This window comes from Stigmatopora nigra, chromosome 2 (assembly GCF_051989575.1).
Source record: "Stigmatopora nigra isolate UIUO_SnigA chromosome 2, RoL_Snig_1.1, whole genome shotgun sequence".
Classification (NCBI taxonomy): Eukaryota; Metazoa; Chordata; class Actinopteri; order Syngnathiformes; family Syngnathidae; genus Stigmatopora; species Stigmatopora nigra.
The window spans coordinates 17,624,793-17,649,098 of NC_135509.1; the positions used below are offsets into that span (position 1 = coordinate 17,624,793).

Sequence of the window (24,306 nt, forward strand, 5' to 3'; positions counted from 1 at the left end):
ACCACTGTTCGCTGGAGGCAATGTAAAAAAAGAAATGTGATTAATGTGTGAGCTCTAATTAATTTATGTGAAGCCACACGAATTGGCAAAGCCCTTTGCAGGCACCAAGATGTGCACACGCACACGCACTCCTTAATGCATAGCAGCAGCAAAACACTGTCATATCGAGCGAGACACGCACGTGAAATACGCACGCGCTCATGGGAAATGGATGAGCTGATGCAACGGTTCCAACTTGCGCCCTCTAGTGGCTGGGATGGAGTTCAAAAGGAGCGGGCGATCGCCGGCGATTCACAGTGATTCTGGCGCTTGAGTTTGACAAGAGACGCAGTAAAGTTAGCAGCGGACTTGAGACGTGCAGCATAGCGCAGAGCATCATGGCCAACAAAGCACAGCCTCCTCACCTGCATCTGGCCGAGGTCACCGCATCCCAGTTTATTGACATCTGGAAACATTTTGACGCTGATGGTGAGGTCGTTTTTATATTTTTATTTTTATTTATTTTATTAATAAACGGCTCCGTTTGCTGGTGATGCAAAAAAGAAAGAAAAACGCATGTAAAATGCAAGTACTTCATTTAAGACTATGCTGCAAAATAGGGGATCTGTGTAATTTAGAGAGTAAAAGAAAGTCTTTATAATGAGTGTTTAATATTTTTTAATTGATTTTTGTGGATTTATTTAAACAAAAACGTCATTAGAATAACCTACTTTGGTTTACAACGATCGAAATAATGTATATAATATTAATATTATTGGTTTGTAATTTGATATGTAGACATTCTATGGAAGGATTGTGAGAAATTATGAGTGATATGGCTTGAAGTTCATTTTTATGTTAACATTTAGTCAAAGCAATGCCAAAGTGCAGTATTGGGTGACATCTTATTTTACACAGTATTTATCCAGTTTCCCTCAGCATGCAATTTTAATCTTCATTTTATATCTATATATCTATACCTGTGCCCTAACTCTTAGATGTGTTTGTGTTAAGTGGGTTGTTTATATAGTGTGTGTCTGGGGCTGAAGGGGGGTGGGGTTGTACAGGACCAAATAATTCATATGATTTGATTGCTAAGCTGCAGCACCACTGAATGGTCGTTTGTCTCTCTGACTGGCGACCAGTCTGGGATGTAGTCTCCGAAGAGAGCTGGGTTAGGTTCTAGAAATGGGTGCTATGGAATATCAATGAATGAATGAATGAATGTCTTCTCAAGGAATACTTTCAAATATCCATAGCCAAAATAATTGTATTTTATTAAATATAATCTTTCTCCTTTTGATGAATATGCATTTTGGATGAAAAGTAAAGGAAATTAATTTATTTGGCGTCACTTTTACAATTATTTTACAAATGGCCTTTTCACTGAAGATATCGATGTGAGAGCCTAATTAAATTATTGTAATACACCAGAATTTTCTATATATATATATATATATATATATATATATATATATATATATATATATATATATATATATATATATATATATATATATATATATATATATATATATATATATATATATATATATATATATATATATATATATATATATATATATATATATATATATATATATATATATATATATATATGTACTACCCATCATCCCTTTAAAATGAAAATATTAACAATTATTATTTCACTTGTCAGTACAGTAAATATTTCTTTAAAGAAATGTATCAAAGAATAGAGAAGACATCTATGTCATTTACTGTGGGTGTGAATCTTTCACCTCAAAAATACTCTATGGCCTGATTACTGAAAAATAGTTAGTGGTTCAAACTAATTCGTTTAAACATTCAGTCACCTTCTGGACAATGTATTCTCGTATTGGTTCATGGGGGTTGTTGCAGCCTATCCCAGCTGACTTCAAGTGAAAGGCAGACTACACTCTAGACTGGTCACCAGTCAGTCATAGAGTACACTGAGAGACAAACGACCATTCTCACTCACAATCATACCGCCACCAGCAGGAATTGAGCCCACGCCTGTGTGGAACGAAGTCCGGCGAGTGAACCACTACTACAACATCAAGTGGCAGGATTACACACAAAGTGACAATTAGAACTCCAGTACTTTAAGTTCCTGACCGAAAAAAGAAAATAAATATACACATCAATTTTAAAATCGTACAACTTTTTATCATTTAGAATCCAAGAGACAATGCAGAGACTTTTGCTCTTAATAGTACCTAGAGTAAATTATAGCGACTTGATTGTCTATATTACGTCCTGAAATCCTGCATTTTCTACTATTCAATGAGTCTTGTCATTTAACCAGCAATAAATGCAGTTATTTCCTTGGCCTTTTTGTTTCATTGGCCTAATTGTGGTTGGAAAAACTGATGTATGTATTTTCTTCTGCCTGCTCTTGCTGTGCTGGTTGTTGTAGCTGTGCTAGACGTGTAAGCCTCCTGGCCCCCCGCACTAGTCCCACCATGCTATCGCTATAGGGGGTGATAAAGTTCATCATCTTTCCATTGTATTAGATCAGTAGTCAACAACTTCAGTCCCCAAGGTTGCCTGCCCAGTATGATTTCTATATCTCCTTCCTCTACCACACAGCCTCATCTTATTTGACTGACAATCTCATCTAATTTTCTGAACCGCTTTATCCTCACTATGGTTGTGGGGGCGCTGGAGCCTATCCCAGCTAACTACAAGCCCCAGGCGGGGGACACTCTGAATCGTTGTCCAGCCCATACTCAAACCAAGGGGCAATTTAGAGTTTTCAACTAGCCTAAACTGCATGTTTTTGCGATGTGGTAGGAAATCATAGTACCCAGAGAAAACCCACTCAAGCCCATGGGAGAACATGCAAACTTCACACAGTAACAACCAACCTGGGATCGAACCCACGGCCCAGAATTGTGAGGCCAACACGCTAACCACTCGTTTGCCAGGCCCCTCAGTTTTCAGCAGTTAATCTTATATGGCAAACCCTAACCCCTAACCCTAACCCAAAAATTGTAAAACCACCACTGTCAGATATTAAAAAAACACAAACGCCTGAACTGAAACAATACTGTTAAATATGCAGATGCCCTCTTAATTTACAAAATCTTCCATCATATAGCTCCTCCCCCACTGCAAGATTTTATACAAAAAAAATCCAAAACATCAACAATGGCTGGCTCTAGAGGTGACTGTGTAGTGAGTGCTTCATACCTGGAAGTCAATAACAATTACCGTATTATTTTCACGGCTATTAGGTGCACGTAAAAGTCTTAAATTTTCTCCAAAATAGACAGTGCACCTTATAATACAGTGCGCCTTAAAATGCAGTGCACCGTATAATACAGTGCGCCTTATATATGGAAAAAATGTCATTCATTGTTGGTGCGCCTTATAATGCGGTGCGCCTTATAGTCATGAAAATACGGTAGTTAAAATGTTCTTTGACGAACATTTTCACAAACTTTACCATCTACCTGCTAGTCTTTATCCTCTGCTTTACTGAGTAACAATCCTTAGCAGTCTGTTTTTTTATCGTTACCGAATATGGAATAATTGTTTTCTTTGGAATCTTTTTTTTTACATATTATGCTTTACAACAAGGTGCTTTGTTAGTCAAATTCTTCCAGCACATCAACACATTTGGCTACAGCGTATGAGTTCTCATGGGAGTGTCATTTTTACGCAGCAGAAAGAAAAGAACCTAATTTGTTTGCTCAGAATAAGCAAACAACACAGAGTTTGTAGCTAAAAATACAAAGAAAGCAGTGCATCCAAAGATGATAAAACCATTCATTCCACTGTTGGCACGGGATCAAATCTCAACTCGATTGCATCCCTGTCTTCCATCTTCTCTGCATGCCTCTCATCTTTTACTGCTGTCCTGGTCAGATCTTTCTAATTCAGTCTGTTCCCTGCTTTAAAAATAAACACCTGCACACCCCCCTGCTATTTATAGAAGATTTGCTGTCAACGTTTTATGTTAAGAAGCTTTTTTTCCAAAATCTTGCATATTAATCAAAATAACTCACACTGAGAGAAAACATTTGGCAAAATGCACTTCTCTAAGGCTTTGAATATAAATTTAGTTGCCACTGCTCACCTCTAGATTTCCAAGTTAGTGTATGGCCTGTTGGGATGTGTGATGCGGTATTCTAATGAGTAGGTGATAGGTTCATTAATAATTACCCTTTGTAATTATCAATAACTGCAGGCAGACATCTTATTCAATTATTGACATTTAATTAAATAGATTGGATCACGGATAAGTAACCTTAAGGGAGGCGATCTTCCAAAGTATCCCTCCCGAACAGTATTTTGCGTACAGTTTTAAGGCATTAAAACAAAAACAATCACGCCTTCATTTGACCTAACAATCATATAACAATTACATAAAGAAGCCCGAAGTGCGTCACGAGTGTTATGGACGTGGCAGAAACAACATTCTTGTTATTGGCCAAATGACCCTGGCCTCATTACAAAAGGGACCACCGAATCTCGAAGACCCAGATTGGGTGAATTGTTTGTATAAACATCCTGGAACAGGCAGTCCAGGTTAAAGATGACTTGGCGGTTATTGGTGACCTCGCAACACTTTGAGAATAATGAGAGAATGATTTAACAAAGAAATGACTTAATACAACTATATTTATAATAGTGATACAGAATAAACCCAACAGTAGGTGTGTTTATATATAAAAAGGGTTTCATATACAGTAATAATAATTGTTCTTTTTGATGCAGGAATAGTGAACAATATTGTCATGAGTGAGTTAAATAATAGTAGAGGGATGGTGGTAAAAGTCCAAATAATGTGAAATAAACACCATAAAAACAATGTCCCTACATTATGGTTATTTAGCAGGTTTGAAACCTCTCTACCTCGATAAACAATGTATTACTGTATGCATAAAAGTGGACCTTAATGGTTTTGTGCGGTACGTATTGTGCATTGCAAAACACATAAACCCATTTGGAATTTTACCAATGATATAGTGACAAAGTATTTTTTCTACATGATTTAATGTGTGATTTACATTCATACAAATATTGTAACATTAATCTCCTCAGTATGACATAATACATTTGTAATAAAACAATATTGTCATGCTTTGTGAAACATTGATTTAAAATTGTCTTCCAACCTGTCAATTACCATTTAACATTGCCCCACTTTTGTGTAGCTCTTTCTTTGGATTAATTGATTTATTGTTGATTATTCTATGCAGTATTTGTATCATTGATGGATGTGCTGAGGCAGACAGTGAAGCAAGCTTGCCTTTTTATCTGTTCGGGGTCCTTTGTCTTCAATAAGTGAAAAACATATGGTCAGTGTACTTTATTTCATGAAATTTTGCATTCAGCATCTTGAGTCTGCTGCATTCTGCCTCTAACCAAAGCAAAGCCCCTTCACCACTTTTCTGGGTGACTCATGGATAGAGCCATTAAGGTTTAAACTGCTTCACGCTTAGGTAAAAAAATATATTTTGATATTTACCATTCACCATGTAGACACTTAAAAGAAACTTAGATGAATGATGAGATACCCTGGTGAAACAAGTTAATACATAGTGTCAAAGTGGCGGCCCGGGGGCCAAATCTGGCCCGCCGCATCAATTTGTGCGGCCCAAGAAAGTAAACCATGAGTGCCGATTTTCTGTTTCAGGATCAAATTAAAATGAATTAGTATATATGTATATTACATTTGATGATTTCCCCCCCTTTTAAATCAATAATTGTAATGTATTAATACATTTTTTCTGTGTTTTTAGTTCAAAAATAATTTTGTAAAATCGAAAAAAAGGGTAAAAATAAACATTTTTTTAGATCTACAAAAATTTAATATTCGGGGCTTTAATCCAGGTCTTTTAATCCATTTATTTAAAAAAAAATCTAAATATTATATCTAAAATGGTCCGGCCCACGTGAAATCGAGTTGACGTTAAAGCGGCCCGCGAACCAACCCGAGTATGTTTACCTCACAGTTCTTAGTGGAGTCAATCTCTGGTGGGTTATTTGAAGTTTGCATGTTCTCCCCGGGCCTCCGTGGGTTTTCTCCCAGGTACTCCGATTTCCTCCCACATCCCCAAAACATGCATGGAAGTTGTAAACTCTAAAATTCTCTCTAAGTATGACTGTGAGCGTGAATGATTGTCCGTCTCATTGTGCCATGCGATTGGCTGCCAACCAATTCAGGGTGTCCCCCGCCTACTGCTCATAGAGAGAATAAGTGGTAACGAAAACAAATGAATAAAGAATGTACTATATGAAGTTAGCAGCTGGTGTGTGAAGGTCTCCTCCATTTTAATCAAAGGATAAAAAAATATTTGTGGTAAATCATCACTTTATAATGTAAATGTGAAAAAAAGGTTAAAAACGAATAGTGTATACATACGCCGTGATTTACAGCTCTTTTTTTAATTGAATGCATGACAACTTCTTAGGAAATGCATTCATTATTTTATTGAAATCTTTTTTTATTGACATCTCCTGCAATTAAACTTGTATTCAATCATGTAGTACTTGCACTAATTGTCTCGAAGGTCATTTCTCCCTAGAGAGCTAAATGTCAGTAAGGCCTACTGGAGAGAGGCTCCATAGCAGGGAGGCTGTCCTACTTATGGAAGCAGCAGGAGTAAGCATTTATAAGTTGTGATAACACTAAGATGAACATGCGTATACATACACACACACACATGCACACACCATTGTCGGGCTAAGATGTCAGCAGGTTGGAGGAGAAAATGAGTTTGAGGGAGTGGAGGAAAAACAGATGACATTATAATCTTTGTTAATGTTACATGAGATAGATATGCCTTCCAGTGGTTTATTGAAGCATCTTGTTATATCGTTCAGAGCCATAAATCCATTTATCTGACAGACATCTTCAAAAATGGTGGTCAGATAAACACATGCTACTTTTTTGAAGAAAGCACATTATTTTTGCAACAGAAAACATCTAATGTCAGTTGTGATAGACAGCTTGCTAATTGTGAAATTGCTTCTCAGACAGTAATTAACTAAACTATTAAAGACAGGATGAAGAAGGTTTTGAATTTTTGGAGATTTGCACAAATTCCATCACTTCACAGTTAAGTCAAGCTTCCAATTGTTCCTCTTTGCTCTATTTTCCAATGTACCCATTCCAGTTTACAATGCTATTCCATAAAAAGCTTCAATGTGTGTGCATTCATGACTTTGAATTATCTAATTTAATAGGTCAAACTATTAGATTGGAAGGAAAGGAAGCATGCGACTGCTAAAAGGTTCATGTTTGCATTAATACTAAGATGCAAAGATGGGCATTCTGGATAGATTGGTTTATTGAAGGTATTTGTATGAACGGAAATCTATTACTTTATTTTGCCATAAATAGTTCTGAGAAAAATTTAAATTTGACTACTATGTATTTAAAACAAAGTCAAGATATAATTTAGGTGTTTACTTATTTGCAAAACAATTTATATTAAAGGCCATTTTATATGTAACATTTTAGCCCATCTATAAGGAATTTGGAGAATTTCATTTCAAAGCGCACTTCAATAAAAATAATAATAATAATAATCAGGAAGTGGAAACTCCACACAAGATGTTTCGGACCTGGGATCAAAATCTTTATATATTGACTCTTTATGTGCCATACGACTGACTGGCGACCAGTCTGGGGTGTAGTCTGCCTTTCGTCCCAAGACAGTTGGGTCAGGCTCGAGCATCCCTTGCAACTTTTTTGAGGATGGGTGGTATGGAAGATGAATGAATGAATGAATGAATGCATTTTTGGTAATTGAGAAACAAAATAATTTCTTTTTCGTCCTTAGTCAAGAAGACAATGAAACAAATAAAAAGAGCAGCAGTGTAAACAAAAGAACTGTACAAGTTAAAGAACAATAACTAAATATAATGAATCTACAACCTCAAAATGTATTGTTAAGGTTATTAGTCTTACATTATTATATATTTGCTTGCAATGAAGAACTCTTTGCTTCACTTAAGATGATTAGTTTTACATTATTATATATTTGCTTGCAATGAAGAAGAATGTTTTGAGAACCATCGACCTTTCACACCGTCGTTCACAACGCTCCCTTGAAAAGATGCGGAGGACTCTCAATTGTTTTGACTTCTGTGATGCCTTTTGTAAAATCTTATGTGATAAATAAGCAACAGAGGCATCAGACGCCAGAATGAACCGGGACAAAGGCGCGCCATGTTGAATTCTCTTTTGCAAGACATCGGTTATGAGTCTGAAGTCTGTTTTATTTGTGCGTGCATTTGGGAATGCCTATTAGTGAACCTATCATTAACATTCACAGATTTCTAATTTGTATCTCAGGGAGAATTTCGTGAATCTTCCTAAATTAAGGTAAAAAATATCCGCTTTACTTAAATTTTAGTCTGTTGTGTGTGTGCTTTTTCTCCTTTGTTTCTGAAAGGCAATGGCTATATTGAAGGGAAGGAGTTAGAGAATTTCTTTCGGGAACTGGAGTCAGCCCGGAGAGGAGCTGGAGTGGTGAGACAGTACTGAAAAACATTGTGCTTATCACTTCATATTTTGACACTTAATTAATATATTTGTTGCTTTTGTAGGATCCTTCAAACCCAACATTTAGAGAAAAGATGAAGGACTTTATGCAGAAGTTTGACAAAAATAAAGATGGAAGAATTGAGCTGTCAGAGGTAAGAATTTGGGTGAATCATTGAAATTTTTCATTGTTAATGTTATTGTCTTAAGGTTGACAGTTTTCATTCAGATCTGAGTTTAATATTTCACCCTTGATTAACTTAATCAAGGTAATCTGAATATTTTCTGTCATTTTTCTGGGCCACAATGATCTAACAATTTATGAGCATAGCTGAATAGATTTATTTTGTTCACATACACTAACTGTGCGTGACAACAGTGACATCTTCATAGTCCTTGTATAACGTCATTGGTGCATTTTTTGCTGGGCTAATGGAAGAATGAGTTAAAATTGTTGAACCCAATAGGTTGTAGACTACAAAGGCCATGGTGTTATGATCATTTTAATGCAATCAAGTTGTTTACATGGAAAACTGCTACTCTCACTCCAAGAACAGCGGTAGGTAAACTATTCTACTGGGTGTGGTCTTACATTCCAACCTATAAAGAGAAAATATTTCCACAAATCTGGTATCTGAGATTTGCAGTCAGGTGCTTCTTGTTTCAGCAGAATCGTCATTGGTTAAACTGACTGTGCTGGATCAGTTGGAACAAAAACCTCCACCCAAAGCGGCCCCCGAAGACCAGTTTCCCAACTCCTGGTCTAGAAGAACTAGACTTCGGGAGCCCTAACTGGTCCTCAACCACCGCAGTGGATGCAGGTTTTAATTCCAACGATGACGAGGATACATCACCAATCTGGTGTCTTAAAAGCATAATCCATTGATTGCAGTCCGGTGCTGCTTGTTTCTGAAGAAACATTATTGGTTAAACTGTCTGTCCTGGATCAGTTAGAACAAAAGCTGCAACCACTGCTGCCCCTTGTGGAATAATTTTAATACCCCTGGACTAGACTATAAAGAAGAACTGGACAGTCCCAGGATCATTACACATAGCCTTCATTAGCTCCCATTTCAAGTTCACTTCATGGCGCTGCAATGACATATGCTACATTTTCCTCATTGCGTTTGTGAAGCCCAAATTTGGGGTGTTTAAATGCATTCTCTACATCAGTCTTTAAGAAGGAACCCAAATGCATGGATTGTGTAAAAAAATCCGAGAGGTGCTGGAAAAGCTCTTCATTATTTTCTTGATTGGATATGTTACAACTAGATGGTTGTTTTCATGAATAATGTATGTTATTATACAGTCAAAATTCAAGGTGCCGTATTTTCACGACTATAAGGCGCACTTAAAAGTCTTACATTTTCTCCAAAATAGACAGGGCGCCTTATAATCCAGTGTGCTTTATATATGGAAAAAAAAGTAAAATGTGTCATTCATTGAGGGTGCTCCATATAATGCAGTGCGCCTTATAATGCAGTGCGCCTCATAGTCGTGAAAATACGGTAATTACGATCCACAAAGGCAAAAGTAAGGATTGACCCTAAAGCAAACAACTCAAACCAAGGAGGTGTGTTACAATATTTATTGGACCCAAAAACAGACATGAACATGAAAAGGAAGGAATATAAAGGGTCCATGAAAGAAGGTCAACAGAGAAAAACAGCTTCAGAACATGACATGACTTTGAACAAGGCTTTAAAGTAGTTATTTTTTAAAGTGAAATCAGGAAATTTAGAATGGGTTGGCAATGTAAACTAGTCCTCTACCACACCCAGTCGAGTGAAATACAGGGGCCAATATCATTTTACAGCAGATATTTTTAAACACTTCCTTGTTGAGTAATATTGAGGGCTGTCCTTTTGTCTAAATCTAAACTACCTTAAGCTGTGCCAAGCAAAATGGCGTTTTAGACTATGTTGTGGTAATTTTTATGGGAAGACGAAAGCCTTTGCATTAAAAAAAGATGCAACTGGATATGTGAGTGAATATCGCCAACTTTTTCACACACTAAGGAGGCTGACATTCCTTTTAACAATGTTGTCATTCGTTGCCATAAATCATTACGAAGGGGAACTAGTTTGCTAAATGGAGGTCTAACCTGCCCTTGAAATCAAGAAGTACAAACAGAGCGACCAGAGACATTACATGAATTTTACCAGGGAAATCTTTGCAGTGAAATGGGCACTTGGAGACTTGCTTTCTTCTTTATAACACATTTTCCTTTCATCAGTATAGGAAAAGCATGTTCATGATATGGACCCTTGCACTGTGTATTTCCACATTTGCAATGATTTTAATGATTTTAATGATTTTAATCTTTATCTTTTATATATCTATCTGTGTCTATAGCTGGCACAGATTCTCCCCACTGAAGAGAACTTCTTGCTCTGCTTCCGACAATTTGTCAGTTCCAGTGCCGAGTTCATGGCGGTATGTATGTGTTTTATTCAAGGAGGCCATAGTTACTATAGTTACCATAGCCTTCTACTGGTTTCGGGTTTTGGTGAACTGTCTTTGCATCCAAATCTGACAACTCACGGCTAGTCAAGGCACTTAATCTGCATCATTTTAAATAAAAGCAAATTTAGTACAGTCTAATACAGGGGTCGGGAACCTTTTTGACGAGAAGAGTCACAAACAATTCATATTTTCCAATGTTATTCCTTGTGAGCCATACTACAAATTTAAAAGTCAAAATACATACATGTAAACAAGTGCCTGTTGATTTTTTTTGGTTAATTTCAGCACTTTTAAAGTGGAAAAAATAATACTGTTTTTAATAGATTCTTATGCTGTTGCCAATCAAATGAGAGGATGTATTCCAGAAGAGTATACAAATATAAAATGAAGATTAAAGCACTTCTAGATGTATTATCACAGTTCTGTCACCATCGGTTTCCATATTTTAGCTCACAGGTTAGCAAAGAGCCAGATGCACTCATCAAAAGAGCCACATGTGGCTCCCAAGCCATAGGTTCCTTATCCTTGGTCTAATAACACCTCAACAATAAACCTTTTTGCTTAAATCAACATTTATTTAATTCCTAAAATCATCTAGATCTTTCCTGACCTCCCTGTAATATAAAATGAAGGGACATAGTTAACACACCTTTTAAATTAAAGTAAACAAAAAAAGGTGGTTACTTTGGTGTACTATTATTATTATTTGAGTGGTTTTACATTACTGTGGTACATTAGCTATGGGCAATTAGTACGGTACAGTTCGACAATCACAGATCATGAATTTAAATATTTTGTATATTATTGTGAGTCCAACTTCTCTCAGGTTTCAAGTTAAATTATGTATAAATAGCTCATGTAAACTTTGATGGATGAATCATGTGACTTAAAAATGTCCACTGAGAGCTCTCCCTTGAAACCACCTTTCCCTGAAAACATTTTCAGCACAGCAAAAAAAACATTCCTTCGCAGTATTTCTCGTGTGATGGGACAACAGACTAATTCAGTCGTCACATTATTTATTTACAGCATTTTTTAAAGAAAGCTACTTCATAAATCTGAATTGAATAAGGGTTAGATAGAAGACCTTTGTAGTAGATTGATGCAGGATAAGATAAATAACAAATTATTGAAGAACTAACCCAGCTGCCTTTGAAAAATTTTAAGCTCTCATAAATATGAAATTATTAAGTGTACCATTTCCATGTTAAAGATAAAATCATGGCAGGTTTCAGCAAGAAACAAGTGTAGTCAATTATGGACCAATATAGTGTTTTTCTCAGTATCAGTAGAATGAGTACAGGATAAAAAAGATGGTTGACAAAAAACATTTTCTGAGGAAACTTTATGAAATTATCGTGGGGAACCCGGGATCCGAAGTTGGAGAAGATGAAACAAAAGGGGAGGATTAATCGGCCTTTGTTGAAGTGTGTGTAGAGAAAGATGTGAGCATAGATATTTTAAAGGGTTGGAATGAAAAAGCAGGACCTTCTATTTTCAGGGTCATATATAATGAATAGCACCAGTGCTAGCTCCTCTCTGCAAAACCAAGCAAACGAGGGGATGTGGGGGGGTTCAGGGGGGAAATGAAATGAGAAAGGGTGAGGACTATCCATCTTTGAAAAGAATTTCTTCTTTAGACATGGACAGCAGGGAGATTAAAACATTAATTAAAACGGCATGTATATTCTGTCCCTTTACCACCTCTATGTATTACTCCTAACCCTGGCAAGATATTCTATTTCTGCCGAACAATGTTTTATCGCAACAATCCCGTAAGAGACAATGGTGGTCAACACAAAAACCAAAAAAAAGTGTCACCTTTGAAGGAAAATATATGGAAAAGTAAATGTACAGTGTTCCCTCGGTTATCGCGGTTAATGGGGACCGGGACCACCCGCGATAAGTGAATTTCCGTGAAGTGAGAATGCCCTTTCAAAAATGCTTAATTTGAATTTAATTAAAAAAAAAATAATAATAATAACAATATGTATTTTTACCCCCCCCCCCCCCCTCTGTATACAGTACACCATATAGAATACGGGTGGAGAGGGTGAAATTCATGTTATAACAAAAAAAACTGTAAAATATGTTGCCTCAATGTAATAGTTGTATTTTTTTTTCCCAAAAAAATACGTAAAGCTCTGAATCCGCGGTGGCTGAACCGCAAAGTAACGAAAGAACACTGTATTTCTCACTACCTATTTCTTTCAGGCATGGCGTCGATATGATACAGACCGCAGTGGCTACATTGAAGCAAATGAATTAAAGGTTTGTATTTGACTTTATGAATATTTTTGTATGGTGAAAATGGCACTTGACACCCTTGCAACCATTCAAATAAATGTTTAAGATATAGTTAGACACAAATTGTAATCTTTTGTCTTGTCTCTAATCCCATTCACCTACTCAAATTTATAAGCACTCCACTCAGCCCAAGATGAAATAACCAGCTCCTTTCATCATGTTCATCTTTTACTGTACATCTTCAACTCATTGTTTGTTCGTCTGCTTTTAAATGCCATTGATTTTTATTTTCTTTGCCTGAAAATATTTCTGCAATGTACCCCGATAGCTGTTCACCCAATAAAATAGTGAGAAAAGCATGTTACAGGAACAATCTCCTCTATTTATTTTGATTTATATCTATGGTCTTAACATGTTATGTGTTTTGGTAGTAATTACAAGAACAGTCATGTTTTAACTACCCACTGAGTACCATTCCAGTTAAAATATAATAAGCCCAGAAAACTGTTATACTGTCATTTTCAGAAAGGAACTATTCCCTTTAAACGTTGAAATTTATCATACATAATGGCGTTGATTTTTAACAAAATGTTTACTTGTAAAACATTGAGAGGTCTTGCTCAATAATGAATTCCTGAACTAAACATTTTAGTTGAGCATTTGAAATCTTGTGTTTTTGTATTGGCTGCCTCATGGTGTAGACCAGTGGTGTCAAACATACGGCCCGCGGGCCGGATCCGGCCTGTCTGGTGGTTTGGTACGGCCCGGGAAAGAAAGCTGCATTGTAAAAAAAAATATTAATTTTCTTTAAAAATGTGTAGTTATTGTATTATCTGCTAGGGGCGCAGTGTTAAATAAATATATGTTTAATTGTGTAAAAGTGTTGTTAAAGTTGCACATACTTTATTTATGTTTTTATGTTATTCTCTTGTTCATAATATATTGTACATAATGTAAAAGGCAAATTCTTTTGGTAAATATTTTGATAATTTACTTATTCTTTGCACTAATTATTAGTATTAGTGACTAAAACAAAGGAAAAAAGTGGGCTTATTGTTAGTTCTATGTAATTTTGCAATGAATTTACTGGTCCGGCCCGCTTGATCTCAAATTAAGCTGTATTCGGCCCGCAAACCAAAAGGAGTTTGACACCCCTGGTGTAGACCAAGGGTGTCAAACTCGGGTTTGTTTGCGGGCCGCAATAACATCAACTCGATTTCATGTGGGCTGGACCATTTTAGATATAATATGTAGATTTTTCTTTTTAAATTGGATTGTAAGAACTAGATCAAAAGCCTTAAATATTCCGTTTTTTATAGATATAAAACTTTATTTGAACTTTTTTTTCTTAATAAGGGAAAACATCTAATAATCATTTGTTTTTCATTTCATGTGGAAACATTTTTTTTTATTATATTCAATATTAAAATGGAAAACCAAAACTATTTTTATATATTCATTTTTAGATTTTACAAAATGCTTTTTGACTTAAAAACACCAAAAGAAAAAAATAGAAAGAGTTGCAATGATTGATTTAAAAAGGGGAAAATCAGGAAATATAATATAAATCTATAATCTTCATTTTAATTTGATCCTAAAACAGAAAGTTGGCCTTCATGATGTACTTACTCGGGCCACACAAAATGAGGTGCCGGGCTAGATTTGGGCCCCGGGCCGCCACTTTGACACCAGTGGTGTAGACTGTAGAGATTCACTTGCCTGACTTCGATATGGGCAGGCGTCGTATCGATTGCCGTTGGTGGTGGTATGATTGTTTGTGCGGATGGACGTTTGCCTCTCTCTACTCAACAGCTGAGAGATGGATGACTTGTCTAGGGTGTAGTCTAATCCAAAATCAGCTGGGATAGGTTCCAGAAACCCCCGTGAACCTTATGAGGATGCCGGTATAGACGATGAATGAATGTTTTTGTATTGTTATTTTTTTCCTAGTTTAGTCTTCTAGCAAAAAAAGCAATGGGTGATTTTAATGTGGAAAATATTTCCCTAAATTTTGCAAAGGAAAACCTCAACTGCAGGGGAAAAAAAAACAGGGCTGACCAATGTGATTGGATCAGATTTCGAAGATGCAAATTAGATTTTTTTCTGGCAGCAGGCTTTTGAAGACATGTGTGCGCTACTGAGAGGGCAAATAAAAATACAAAAAAAATGATACATTGATTCATATCACTTATTGTCAATTGATTAATGTCAAATCAAAATTACTTATTCAGATTCACTAAATCCTATGTAATACTAACGGTGCTATTTTTTATGGATTATTATTTGTTTGATTGATCTATTTCACATTTGTCATTACTTATCCATCATCAGTCATCACATCAACATACAAAATTGCTAACATTGCTGTAATGGATAATGATTTTGTAATTAACTCACTGATTAATTTAGACATACATTTAATGTGATATAGACAGTGTATTGCCAAACGTCATCTCAGGAAGTTTTACATGAACACTCTTTGGCTGCCATTGACAGCAATAGAAGTCCAGTCCCTTTTGCCTGTGAGGTCTATCCGAGATCATTAATTGGTCGCTTTAATATACATTTGACTTATAACCATGACACACTGTATGGGATACCTGTCAACCTCTGCTGATAACTGCCCTTATAAATGATTATGATTCCCCTTACAAACCCACAAAAAACCTTAAAAACACCGTACGGCGCATGTTTACTCGCGGTAACCAGACACTGTAATAGAAATAACAAAGGTAATTTGCATACAAAATATTTCATTCAATGTTAAAAGTTTACAATGCAATTTTTGCTGGTATACCGTGACAATAGTAATGATCGATGACAGTAGCGTCGTTGGCTACCAGCCTACGAGACTATCTGGATTTTAGCCGAAACGGTCTTGTTGAGATCAGTTTTCATAAATATTGGCAATTTTTTTTATTTTCCCCGTACAAAAGTCGGTGTAGGGCGTACATGATTTGAAATGGTAAAAAAAACTATAAAATACGAATAAAATGTACAAGTTCACAGGTATGCTGTATGGACACTATACAAATACCATGACTGGTAGTGAATAAGTTTGAAGGACTCTAAAATATTGCATTTTTTGTGTTTGTGTGTTCAGGGCTTTCTGTCGGACCTGTTGAAGAAGGCTAACAGACACTACGATGACCAGAAGCTTGCCGAATACACACAAACTATAGTAAGACACTTTTACATGTGCAAACACACACATTTTCCTTTTTATCTTATATTGGTAATGTTGTTTTTTTCCAATTGCTATTAAACCTGTTGTCAATTACAACTACTGTAATTAAAAAAAACAACATTTAGTGCAAAGAAAGTTAACTGTTAATGAAAAGGGATGTAAACATAGATTTCTGTCTTGGGAAATTCTATTGTTCGCTTAAGTGCTCTGGGTAGTCGGTGTCCTGTAGGTTTAAATGTTTACAACCCAGATGTGCTTAACATCTGCTACTTCTTGAAGGCCCCAGAGGTGACCTGACCTGATTTGGTAAAGCAGGTTGCTGATCACACATGGCTTCACTCTGTTAACTCACTTAAGCGCAAATCTTTTATAAAGACTTTTGCAAAAATAACTCCCAACTATAGTGTGAGGCAAAATATGGTGTTTGAATTCTAGCTGGCATTGAAAGAACTATTAAAGTTTTTTTTTTCCACCATTATTTAAACATGCACAAATGTCTATTTATAAAGATGAAATTTCAAGTTGGAAATACCACCACTCACATTCAAGGAAGTCCTCAGTTTTCCATTTACTGGCCTTCTGTACAAGGTGGTATAGATGCAATTTAAAGTAGAAAATATAGACTTGACTGTGATCCATTTTATTTTACTTTTCAATTTTCTATCATACTGACTACATTAAACTATGAATAAGATGCCATCCTGTCAACCGCTTCTGTCTCTTCCCATCTCTGCTATGCTTTGTAGCTCAGGATGTTTGATCTCAATGGAGATGGAAAACTAGGCCTTTCAGAGATGGCAAGGTAATGTGCAATTTCACTTCCCTCGGGTTCGCTAGAATCCATTGTCTGCATCGTGTATCAAATGAAAACCACTTTTCCATTGATTAAATATGCTGCTTTCTCAGACTCCTACCTGTTCAGGAGAATTTCTTACTCAAATTCCAGGTATTGTACAACATGTACCAAAGACAAAAATATTTGTCCTATAGATAAATCACATTATATTCATTTTAAATGTATTTTTTTTAAGGGTGTCAAGCTAACCAGCGAGCAGTTCAATGCAATCTTTGCTTACTATGACAAGGTATGTTGTAAATATGTAAAACATAACTTAACGGTAGTATTTCAAGTTTGGACTACATATTAAACATTATCTTAATCTATTACCGTATTTCACGACTATAAGGCGCTCCGCATTATAAGGCGCACCCCCAATTAATGACATTTTTCCATAAAAAGGCGCACTGTATTATAAGGCGCACTGTATTATAAGGCGCACTGTATTATATAGCACACTGTATTATAAGGCGCACTGTATTATATAGCACACTGTATTATAAGGCGCACTGTATTATAAGGCGCACTGTCTATTTTGGAGAAAATTTAAGACTTCTAAGTGCGCCTTATAGTCGTGAAAATACGGTAATTGCTATTGACTTCCAGGTATGAAGCACTCACTCACTACACAGTCACCTCTAGAGCCAGCCATTGTTGATGTTTTGGATTTGTTTGTATAAAATCTTGCAGTGGGGGAGGAGCTATATGATGGAAGATTTTGTAAACTAAGATGGCATCTGCATATTTAACAGTATTGTTTCAGTTCAGGCGTTTGTGTTTTTTTAATATCCGACAGTGGTGGTTTTTCGTTTTTGGTTTTCAGTTTTTTCCATATATAAGGCGCACTGGATTATAAGGCGCACTGTCTATTTTGGAGAAAATTTTAAGACTTTTAAGTGTGCCTTATAGTCGTGAAAATATGGTATCTTCATTAAAGTAAAGCAAAAGCATTTTTTTATATTATGAACAACTAAAAATGGTTAAACAAATATCCCTGTAGGTTATTCTGTATCAGTGCCTAAAGATCTTCAACCCATAACCTGTTTTTCATCTTATCTTTCATCCAACTAATTTACTGAAGACTTTGAACACACCAATCTGCTGTCATGTAAACACTGTAGAAGCGCAAAATGCCAGGCCAATGTGATCAGACCATCTTGATATGTACGCATGAATTTAAAAGTATGAAAAGTTGGTTGCATAAGACAATGGCAGCCTTGATAGTTTTGGCTATTCCATTTGACACTACTGTTAAAATATTCACCACTCTGCGGCAGAGGGACTGAAGTAAAGAAACCTTGGTAGCAGTGTTAAGTTAAGCTCCATCCTCAACCCTAAAAATAGTCCACGCAATCATGCACAAACAACCGTGTGCTTAGAGGTCAAGTTTTATGATTTTAACACTCTTGGAAATTAAGGGAATTCTGTCACTTAACAAATCGGAAATTACTGCATATGCTACAATTGTGGATGTATTAAATGAGACCAGGAAACAATGGCACAGTGTGTCTGGTCAGTTAAACTCTAACAAGGCAAAATTAATTCTCATTGCATGATGGCACACAATAATGGGTGAGTGCTTGACACGTTTCTCTGATTTCTCATGACACTGCTTGACCAGATGTCTCCTCAAAGCCAAACAGAAGTTTTCCTTTTTCGGAGCTTTGCACTTTTCAGTTAATAAAATTTATGAAGTATGTCAATGAACAATAAAGGAATAATTTGTTCATAAAATTCATCTTGAGACATTTGAATTGTACAGAGAAAAAGGGAATGAACTTGAATTGTAAATCGATTAAAATCAAAATTTTTGGACACTGAGAAATGTCCTTACATAAATTATTCTGCATTCATTACTGACCCTTCATTGACAAATATGTTAATGTAGAAAATTAAGGCAATCATTAAAATGTCACACCTTTTTCTGCTGCATTGTTTTAGGATGGTAATGGCTATATTGACGAGCAGGAGTTGGACGCCTTGCTACGAGACCTTTGCCAAACAAACAAGACGGTGAGAGAGAAAAAAAGGATTTTGGCAACACAACCTGAGTCTAGTTAACCCAGAGCATAGAAACAGGAAAATGGACGCAGTTAACTAATTAAAATTACCAGCCTTCGGACAAAAAAAATAAAGAAAAATTGGGCTCAGGAATAATCTGTATGCATACTAAGCATATGCTAAACCAGACACGGGAAAACTATGGCCCGGGGCGCACATCCAGCCCGCGAGGCCTTTTAATCCGGCCCGCCGACGTTGTCAAAATAATGTTTTTTTCCCCAAGATGGCGCCATCACGCGGAAGCTAGTAGCAGTAGCTCTATCCACTCTTATTTGTTTTTCGTGTTTTACAGCCCCTCTATCTTTTTTTAAATTACATTTTAATATTTCTTAATACATTCCTTTTTACTCTAATTAGTATTTATAATTTTTACTTTAATGATGAGTATGTTAATACTTTAGCCATTTTTTTCTGTTTATGTTACATATGTACTGTTAACGGATAAAGTTTTTTATATGTCTCATATTTTGTGCTGACCCGGCCCATCTGTCAATTTTTTTAAGTTAATGAGGGCCCCCGGGCCGAAAAGTTTGCCCACCCTTGTGCTTGACTGATTTCTCACTGAATAACAGGGGAGTTGCAATTTAAGTTAATGGCCTCACTAAGAAGAAGAAAGTGGGACTGATATAAGTAGATAAACGAGTCAGTAAGCAACACCTGGACATTGACTAAATTGTTGTTTAATATCATGCTCATTTATAAATTAATAGGATCGAAATAGACCCGCTCGGTGAGTGAGTAGTTAGCACGTCAGCTTCACAGTTCTGACGTCGACAGGTTTTGTGTACTGACCTTCCTATGCTGAGTTTGCATATTCTATTCTGTGAAGGTTTCCCCCCTCTATTCAGGTTTCTTGCAACCTTCCAAAAACATGCTTAATTGGCTGGTTGAAGACTCTATATATCGCCTAGTTATGAGTGTGAGCATGAATGTTTGCCTGTCTCATTGTGCCCTGCAATTGGCTGTCAATCAGGGGGTGTAAATAAACCCCCTAACTGGCAAGGATTTTCAAGGGAGGATTGCACAGAATCAAAACAGTTATTGCATAACCGCATACTACTCTTGATAAATAAATTCACATCCATAGTCTATGTGCACATTCTTGTATTTTTTTCTTCATTTTTTTACTTTATTTCATAATTTTCTTGTCTTTGCGTCAATAATTAAAACATCACCGTGTTTGGAGGCAAACTGTGATTTTCAAGGAAGCGTTTAAGGGCCAAAATTATGGCATAAATGAAGCGTTACGGCTTCCTGCCTCCTGCTCAAGGTTAGATGGAATAGACTCCAGTGCCCCCCTGCAACTCTTGTGAGGATAAACAGTACAGAAAATGAACTCAACTGCCGAAAGTGCACAAATAAAGGAAACGGTTCTGATTTAAATGCATGCACACATGGATGAAATTATCAATTCCTATTTCTCTGTGTAAAATTGGGATTTGCATCAATAACATCCTAACTTGTGACACCACCTTTTGTCCTCTAGGAGGGAGGCTTGCAGAACTTGACAAGCTACAAGCAGAGCATTATGAGCCTTTCTGATGGAGGAAAACTCTATCGTGGAGAGCTGGAAATCGTCCTTTGCAAAGAGCCACTTCAGTGATTTCCTAATTTCCTATTGTGTATCCTTATTATGTCTGTTGTGGCTGCCCCTTTATCCCAGCAAAACACTCACTTCCTTATACCTGGCAACAAAACATCAGGTGCATGTGCAGGACCGACCTCTCCTCTCCTTCTAAAACTATTACTTCCAAATGACGAATACTATGACATATCTCTTCTGTGTGAAGTGCTTAAATGTTACAATCTGATCTATCAATTTTAAGGCATTTTCTGAAATAACTAGCAAACCATTGTATGCTATTTGAAGACATTTGATGTGATGATAGAAGTTGACCTTTAATGTTGTTTATGGCCAATACTGTAAATTCAAGGTCTTAATAAAATATCTCAAGATATTTTGTCTTTGTTTTATGAACAGTTGTCCATATCCTCTTTTATTTGTTCCATTCTATTTACCTTTTACTTTTGATTGAAACTGGTTTGGTAAAAATTCTATCATACAAAATTCATTAATTTTTTTTCTGAACCGTTTATCCTCACAAGGAACTGTGGGAGGTAATGGAGCCTATCCCAGGCTAACGACCAGGCGGGGGACATCCTGAATCAGTGGCCAGCCAATTGCAGGGCACAAAGAGATTGAACAACTATCACACACACTCATACCTAGGGCCAATTTATAGAGTCCAACCAGCCTACTCTCCATGTTGTTGGGATGAATTGGGGAAAGCGGACTACCCGGATAAAAACCTACACAAGACTGGTGAAAACATTCAAACACCTATCCTCAATCTGGGATCAAACCCTCGACCCTAGTACTATGAGGCCGATGTACTAACCACCCTTTCCATCGGGCCCAAATGTTTGTAATGCAAGTGAATTCCTATAGTTTTACATGAGGAATAGGGAACCTATGGCTCGGGAGCCATATGTGGCTCTTTTGCTAGGTGCATATGGCTCGGGAGCCATATGTGGCTCTTTTGCTAGGTGCATATGGCTCGGGAGCCATATGTGGCTCTTTTGCTAGGTGCATAAGGCTCGGGAGCCATATGTGGCTCTTTTGCTAGGTGCATATGGCTGCCCGCTAAACTGTGAGGTAAAATATGGGAACCTCTATTGAGAAAGCTCAGTCCTGAATGCTCTCTCCGTCAAAAAGGTTCCCAACCCCGGTTTTACATTGAATTTGCATAATAGTACCAAAAAAAAAAACTTTGGCTCATCTTTCTGACAAGAGTTGAGCAACATTGCCACTAAATTGCCCAAATTATTTTCTTAAGTATCAATTCCTAACTCATAGCAATTATACAATGTCCACTAGGTCAAATAGTATTTTTGGCTTATCTAGTGAATTCTTTCAAAAAGTGCAAGCAAGGTTAACCATTAGTAGACACAGAAAAAAAGGTCCTTTAATAAGATGTCAATCCTGACCCAGGCGGATGTTGCACCAATAAATTCTCGTCCGGCCTTTGTAATTGAGTTGACATGCTTTTAAAGCCTAAATCATACAGCAGGCATACACATGCGAGCGCCTGTATTACAGTGGAGCTCACATTATTTAATCACAAATATTGAATACTTTGTGACTTACTTATATGCACAAGAAAAATGTCCATCACTTTTAATGGCTTGAGAATTTAGCAGGGGGATAAACAAAGTTATTTCTTAGTGACAACCCATTTTAAAGGTAAATCCCTACATTTAATTCAGCCAAAAATAAAGAAATTTAACAAATGCTAATTAATATCCACTAGGATACTAATTTGTCTGTCTTTCATATCTAAAGAATAGAATCATAATGCTTTCAGCATTAAGATGATAAATACCTAATCATTTTTAAAGTGAAGGTTTACCCTTAGCGGAAAAAAATTAGAGAACGGCCTGATTTGGTCTTATTTATAGGAGGGTGTTAACTTCATATTCAAACTGTCGTTTTTCTTCTCTGTCCTATAACCAACCAAACATACTAAATAGTGTGTTTTGAAGCCCAAACATACTAAATAATGTGTTTTGAAGCCTAGTAATGCTTTCAACTTGTAAAAATAAACATAAAATAGAAAGAACCCTATGTAAACAAAAATAGATATGGCACTTTTGGTCTATTTAGTAGGTTCAATACAGTAGACGAACAGGGCAAAATAGTCAAAATAAAATACAAAAAAAATGTACCATCAAAAACCAAAAACGTTTGGACTACATCTTGTGGTAAAATTAAGTATTGCTACCAATATCTTATGTTTTCTATTCTGAGTATAGAAACTATCAAGCAATTCATATATATATATATATATATATATATATATATATATATATATATATATATATATATATATATATATATATATATATATATATATATATATATATATATATATATATATATATATATATATATATATATATATATATATATATATATATATATATATATATATATATATATATATATATATATATATATATATATATATATATATATATATATATATATATATATATATATATATATATATATATATATATATATATATATATATATATATATATATATATATATATATATATATATATATATGTGTGTGTGTGTGTGTGTGTGTGTAACATTAAACAACAGTACTCTAAAAATACTTAAAGTTAAAACGTTGTTTTTTTTGGGGGATATTAAGCGTGCCACTCCAACAAATCTCATCTCTCATTTTCTGAAACACTTTATCCTCAGTAGGTTCGCGGAGGGTGCTGGAGGCTATCATCCCAGCTGACTTCGGGCCAGAGGCGGGGGACAAAACCCTGAATTGGTGGCCAGCCAATCGCAGGGCAGCAGGAGACAAACAACCATTCAAGCTCACACTCATACTTAGAGGCAATTCAGAGTGTCCAATCAGCACTACCATTGAAGTCTTTGGAATGTGGGAGGAAACCATAGTACCCAGAGAAAACCCACGTAGGACCGGGTAGAACATGCAAACTCGACATCGTTGGAACAACCTGGATTTAAACCAAGGTCTCCAACTGTGAGGCCGACTTGCTAACCACTCATCCACCGGGTTGCCCACTCTGGCAAATTTCATCCTAAAACCGGACAAATGGATACACCAAACAGCCCAAAGTTCCTTTTTCTATCCATTCCACATTGCTGTCACAATAGTTGAGAAAAATTGGGATTTTAATGGAATGATGGATGAGTGGTTGGATGGGTGGATAAGGTAATGGAAGGATGAATGAGTGAAAAATATAATACGTTTTGGTCATGCAGCATTAAACAAGTTTACGAAGGTTATGAATTTCAACATATTTTTTTCTGTGTGTACTTATTCATGCGCTAAACATGGATCTAATGGTAAAGTACTATTTAGATGAGTACATGTCTTGCAATCAGGTAATTTATAGCTTGCAAAATTATCATCAACATGTAAACTAACTAGTTTGTCCGGAAGTGCGTGTAAGGAATTCGCCCTCTCATTTGTTTGT

At 36.1% G+C, this 24,306-nt stretch overlaps 1 protein-coding gene across 1 annotated transcript; it reads left to right on the top strand.

Annotated features, from left to right (window-relative positions):
* The first annotated feature begins 268 nt into the window (after nt 1–268).
* Nucleotides 269–21,239, top strand: calb2a (calbindin 2a). Its single transcript, XM_077712174.1, has 11 exons — nt 269–468; nt 8,394–8,470; nt 8,548–8,637; nt 10,838–10,918; nt 13,163–13,219; nt 16,299–16,376; nt 17,129–17,184; nt 17,289–17,328; nt 17,414–17,467; nt 19,162–19,233; nt 20,768–21,239. Exons 1-11 carry the CDS (start codon nt 378–380, stop codon nt 20,882–20,884), a joined length of 813 nt encoding a protein of 270 aa, XP_077568300.1. The 5' UTR covers nt 269–377; the 3' UTR covers nt 20,885–21,239.
* The last annotated feature ends 3,067 nt before the right edge of the window (nt 21,240–24,306 follow it).

Coding starts and splice junctions, on each gene's coding strand:
- calb2a (XM_077712174.1), top strand. CDS start 378: ATGGCCAACAAAGCACAGCCTCCTCACCTGCATCTGGCCGAGGTCACC. Junction 13,220..16,298: donor TTGAAGCAAATGAATTAAAG/GTTTGTATTTGA, acceptor TTGTGTGTTCAG/GGCTTTCTGTCGGACCTGTT. Junction 16,377..17,128: donor CCGAATACACACAAACTATA/GTAAGACACTTT, acceptor TATGCTTTGTAG/CTCAGGATGTTTGATCTCAA.